The sequence below is a fragment of the Orbicella faveolata genome, unplaced genomic scaffold (genome assembly GCF_042242905.1).
Source record: "Orbicella faveolata isolate gen_17 unplaced genomic scaffold, um_ofav_v1 contig_46, whole genome shotgun sequence".
Taxonomy (NCBI): Eukaryota; Metazoa; Cnidaria; class Anthozoa; order Scleractinia; family Merulinidae; genus Orbicella; species Orbicella faveolata.
Genome location: NW_028301576.1, coordinates 27,837,728 through 27,842,629, shown reverse-complemented (window position 1 = coordinate 27,842,629; position 4,902 = coordinate 27,837,728). Strand labels below are relative to the sequence as shown.

Below are 4,902 nucleotides of genomic sequence, written 5' to 3'. Positions count from 1 at the left end.
CATGTCATCTGAATACTTTAGCAGCGAACAAGCAGTCTCAGGATCAACAAAAACCTTAGAGACACTTTGGAATATCAACGAGCTAATTGGGAGGATAATAAATGTCTGTGACAGAATTCTAACTAGACAGCTGTCTACTGATTATTATTATTATTTTTAATGATAATAATGAAAATTTTAATTATTTTTATTTTTGTTTTTATTTTTAGTAGTAGTAGTAGTTATAAAATATTCCTGAAAGCAGATCTGATGTACTGTTAGTCTGTCCCTGCCATATCAGTCATCTCTGTTGTACTTGGATCCTTTTTTATACTCCTTGAAGCAGATCTGATGTACTGTAAGTTCTGTCCCTGTTGTAGCCGCTATCCGAGTAATACTTGAGATCTTTTGACTACCGAGATCTCACTGAAAATCCAATTATTTGTTGAGTATGATGGATACAATGGAAAGAGCAGAGAACAAACAGTTGTTTAAGTTGATATTCCTTTTTACTGTTTTCATTTAGCTTGAGTTCTTTTCCCTTTGTGTTTGTCATCTATGCCTTACTTAAACTGATCTGATCTGCACAAAGAACAAAACTCATTTGTATCATGGAACAAGTGTGCCTTTTCATAGTAGTTCCTCTCCAGAGGAATGCTTTTGAGTATCTACCATCCAGTTTGAGCGATGTTTGCGGGCAAAAACAGGGAAAACGTATTTTTTAGCATTGCCTTACATAAAACTTCATAGAAACATAGTTATCAAGAGATTTTCACGGTACTTGAAATTATGGTGGGATTCTTAAAATCGGGAACTAAAATTTTGGCAAACCATCCATTTTTTTACCTTAATATCCCAAATCCCGAAAACTACTAATAGCACCTCATTTCTAAGTTATCAGATTGAGTCTGAATGGCAATCAATCTACAATCCCAGACATTAAAATGACGGCCCGATAAGACACTGTAGGTCAAAAGAGGAGCTCAAGTTTTTGCTAACTGAACTGTTTTAATAATAGTTCAGTAATATTTCATTTCAATAGCAAAGCACAATGACAGATGTTTTTGTTAGTTTACAGCTGCCATGCTCTATAAATCTGGGTGAAACACTTAAAGTCTGAAAAACGCACGAATGATAAACTGTACAGACCGAACTCTTGGTGAGGTTGTTTATATATCAATCATCTATCGTATCCCAGACTCTTGACTTAATTTATTGCATAGTTACCATTTTTATTTTTGATGGTATGAGTGTAAAAAATTCTCAGACAGATATTTGCTTTAAAAATGCTCATTGATGTACATTGTATCATCTCTTTTTTCTCATGTTTTTTATTCCATCACAGTTTATATTTTTTGAATCCATGATAACCTTTACTTATCTGTAAATGTCTAAAAAAGAAACAAACAGTTTAAGTTTAACATTATTTTTAGTGTTTTTCAGCTCCCAAAAATGGAGACAATATTTTTTTATGTTCTCTTCCTGGTGATCTATACCAGTTAGTACTAGAAGTGTTCAACAAGTACAGCAAGTTGGAGATTAAGGGGCAGAAGGCCAAGACTGAAGATTTAAAGGCTGGCCTGAAAACGACATTTGACTGTCCAGTGTACAATTTTAAATGCCTCCGAGATTTAACAAATGATGAGATTTGTGCTCTCCTCAAGGATACGATACAGCACAAACTCTCATTCATGAGCCATGCCATATCAAAGAGATTCTACCTTGCATTTGCATACATTCTGAGATCACGAGATAGCAAGTCACGTGACTTTGAGCTCAGTGCGAGTTTTGACTCTGAGCAAGGTTGTTTGTAGCACTTTTGTGCTCCCAAAGTCGCTCTCGAATATTTATGTAGCTCCTGTGCTTTATCAAACCGAAGATGTCCTCAACGTCCAAACAGTCCGAGGACGATCTTCTTGCCGAGGAAGATGGAGACAAGGGTGAAGAAGACAAGGAATCGCTTACTGATGAACGCAACGCTGTCCTTCCACGCACCTCACAACAACTCAAGAATCAAACCGCCGCTTCTTCAGAGGAAATTAACCTACTCACCAATGCAATACTAGGCTTAACAAAAAGCCTACCAGATCTTCTAAATCCTCCTTGTGAAGAGACAAAAGGCAAAGGGAAACAGCTGGCGAGCAAGTCTTCAAACGCCGTTCTTGCCAAAAAGGCAAAAGACAAAGATGGTGAGGCGGGAAGCTCCACGAGCACCTCTCACCAGTCAACTGACTGCGAGATTCTCTACGACTCTGTGCTAAATAGCAAAAATCATGAGTTAGAGCAAAATACCACTCGTAGTGGTGATGAGGACGATTTCCTCTCAGAACTCGTAAAAGAATATGAGTCCGAGAAAGTAGCCAAGCTAGTTGACAGAATGTTCCGCTGCAAATTAAGTGAGAAAAATCTCAAAGACTGGCTTGAGAGGCAGGAGAGACTGGCTAATTGTACTACAGCTAAGCCTCCCAGGGTAAAACCAGGCATTTGGCATTGATTGAGAGAGCCTACAAAGAAGAGGGATTTACAATTTTACAAAATACAACAAGCCCTCGCAAAAGGCATCCTGCCAGTTGTCCAAATAACCGACAAGCTTATGCAGGTGAAATCACTTAATGCTGAAGAATGCCAAGACTTAAAGAAACTGGGGCTGGAGGCCATGTCCCTCCTCACTCATGCTTCTTATGAAATAAACATGCAGCGGCGCCTACTCCTGAGACCAGATATTGGGAAGGAATACTCAGCTCTCTGCTCCCCCCAATTGCCATTTACAGATTTTCTCTTTGGAGATGATCTACAAAAGCATTTAAAAGATATAGGCGATAAAAACAAAATAGGGGCCAAGATCACCCCTAACTACAAAGGGCAATGCTCTTCTCCAGGAAGGCCTGGCAAGAACAGCTATAAGCAGTCAAAAAACTGGAGAGGCCACAACTCCAAACCTTGGAAATATAAAAACAATGCCAACCGGGACAAGACAACCCAGACAAGTCAATAGAACACTTACTGCCAGCTACTAGCACAGTAAGTATATGTTCACCACTTTGTAACAATGTATATATAGCTGGAAACATAGCTAGGCATTTCAGTGTCTGGCAGACTGTGACGTGACAAGCGTGACCACATCATGTGATCAGGCACTCACGTGACGAGCAGAACCTCGTGCAACGGATATACTTTGATAGTGTGCGAGTGCCAACTCCAATGAACCTGCTGCCACCTAAACCGCTCGTCGTAGATGATAATCTGGCTAGTAATTGGAAGCAATGGAAAAAAGTATGGCAAAGGTACGAAATCGCGACTGGAATTTACAAGCAGGAGAATCTTGTTCGAGTGTCAACATTGCTTTCGGTTATCGGCGAAGAAGCTGTCAAAGCCTTTGATACGTTCGCTTGGGGCGAAGGCCAGAGTGAAAACAGTATTACAGACGTCTTAGCTAAATTTGACAAATATTGCGAACCTCGCACTCAAGTCATTTACGAACGCTACCGTTTTAATAATCGTAAACAGGAGCCAGGCGAAAGCATTAGTGCGTACGTGACCGAGCTGCGTGTGATTGCGAAGAACTGTGCTCACGACGAAAGCACACCGGACGAGATTTTATGCGACCGCTTGGTCCTTGGAGTCCGAGATGAGAAAGTACGCGAACGCCTTCTACGAGTAAACGACCTGACCTTGTCTAAAGCCATCGACATTTGTAAAGCGGCAGAACAGACTAGTCAGCAATTAAAGCTGCTTGCCAGTGGAACAGAGGAGTCAGTTGGTGCAGTTAGAACACAACAAAGAAATGAGCCACCTCAGAACACACGAAGGCCACGTGACCCACCCATCCAGCAAACAGAATGTAGATTTTGTGGATATCAGCATGGAAATCGCCAGTGCCCTGCAAAAGGCCAAACTTGCCACAAGTGTGGACAAAAGAACCACTTTCAGTCAAGGTGCCGAGCAACCAACCCAAAGGTAAACACCATAGAAGAAGTACCTGAAGAAGTTTTTCGTATAAGTAAAGTTGGAAGTAGATCATGTGCTTTGATTACTATGGAAGTCGGCATGCAAGGCAACCAAAGTCAGGTGACATTCCAACTAGACACAGGTGCAGAGTGCAATCTCATTTCATTGAAAGATTATCAGCGTGCCACCGGTGATGTGGATTTCGCACAAGTCAAGCGCTGCTCACACAAGTTTATTAAAACTTACACCAATGAACGATACAAGATACTGGGGTCAACAGAGCTCCCTACATGGCACCATGAGAAAAGAAATGTGTTGCCATTCAACATTACAAAAGATGACCTTGCCCCACTGTTATCATTCAGCACATGTATTGGACTGGGACTCATCACAATTAATGACTGTGATAGCCCATCAAACGTCAGTAGTCTCGAGGATACCCCCAGCGTTGGCATTGCCGTAACAGTAGGGATTGCCGACATTCTAGAGGAATACAAAGATGTCTTTGAAGGCTTGGGTGACCTCCCAGGCAAGTACCACATCGTCACTGATGACACAGTTCCACCTGTAGTACATCCTCCGCGTCGTGTACCAGTTGCTTTACGAAACCAGATCAAGGAGAAACTTGATGAGATGGTAACTAGTGGTATTCTTGCACCTGTAACTGAACCAACCGAGTGGGTTTCCAGTATGTTGATCATTGTCAAGCCCAACAAGCTGCGCATATGTCTTGACCCGCGTGATTTAAATAAAGCCATCCGTCGAGAGCATTACCAAATGCCAACAGTGGAGGAGGTCGCGACCCGGCTTTCGCAAGCAAAGAAGTTCACGGTTGTCGATGCCAAGGACAGCTTTTGGCAGAAACGTCTTGACACTGAGTCTAGTTACAAGACCACCTTTAACACACCGTTTGGGCGCTACAGATGGAATAGGATGCCGTTTGGCATCTCGTCAGCGCCAGAAGTCTGGCAACGT

General features: G+C 41.8%; 2 protein-coding genes across 2 annotated transcripts; both read left to right on the top strand.

The window, feature by feature from the left end:
• Nucleotides 1-1,791: 1,791 nt before the first annotated feature.
• On the top strand, nt 1,792-3,077 carry LOC110048113 (uncharacterized). The gene has a single exon (XM_089277525.1). It carries the CDS (start codon nt 1,859-1,861, stop codon nt 2,471-2,473), a length of 615 nt encoding a protein of 204 aa, XP_089133651.1. The 5' UTR covers nt 1,792-1,858; the 3' UTR covers nt 2,474-3,077.
• A 103-nt stretch (nt 3,078-3,180) lies between these two features.
• Nucleotides 3,181-4,229, top strand: LOC149099386 (uncharacterized). Its single transcript, XM_089276813.1, has 2 exons — nt 3,181-4,069; nt 4,192-4,229. Exons 1-2 carry the CDS (start codon nt 3,181-3,183, stop codon nt 4,227-4,229), a joined length of 927 nt encoding a protein of 308 aa, XP_089132939.1.
• The last annotated feature ends 673 nt before the right edge of the window (nt 4,230-4,902 follow it).

Coding starts and splice junctions, on each gene's coding strand:
- LOC110048113 (XM_089277525.1), top strand. CDS start 1,859: ATGTCCTCAACGTCCAAACAGTCCGAGGACGATCTTCTTGCCGAGGAA.
- LOC149099386 (XM_089276813.1), top strand. CDS start 3,181: ATGAACCTGCTGCCACCTAAACCGCTCGTCGTAGATGATAATCTGGCT. Junction 4,070..4,191: donor GACATTCCAACTAGACACAG/GTGCAGAGTGCA, acceptor GAACGATACAAG/ATACTGGGGTCAACAGAGCT.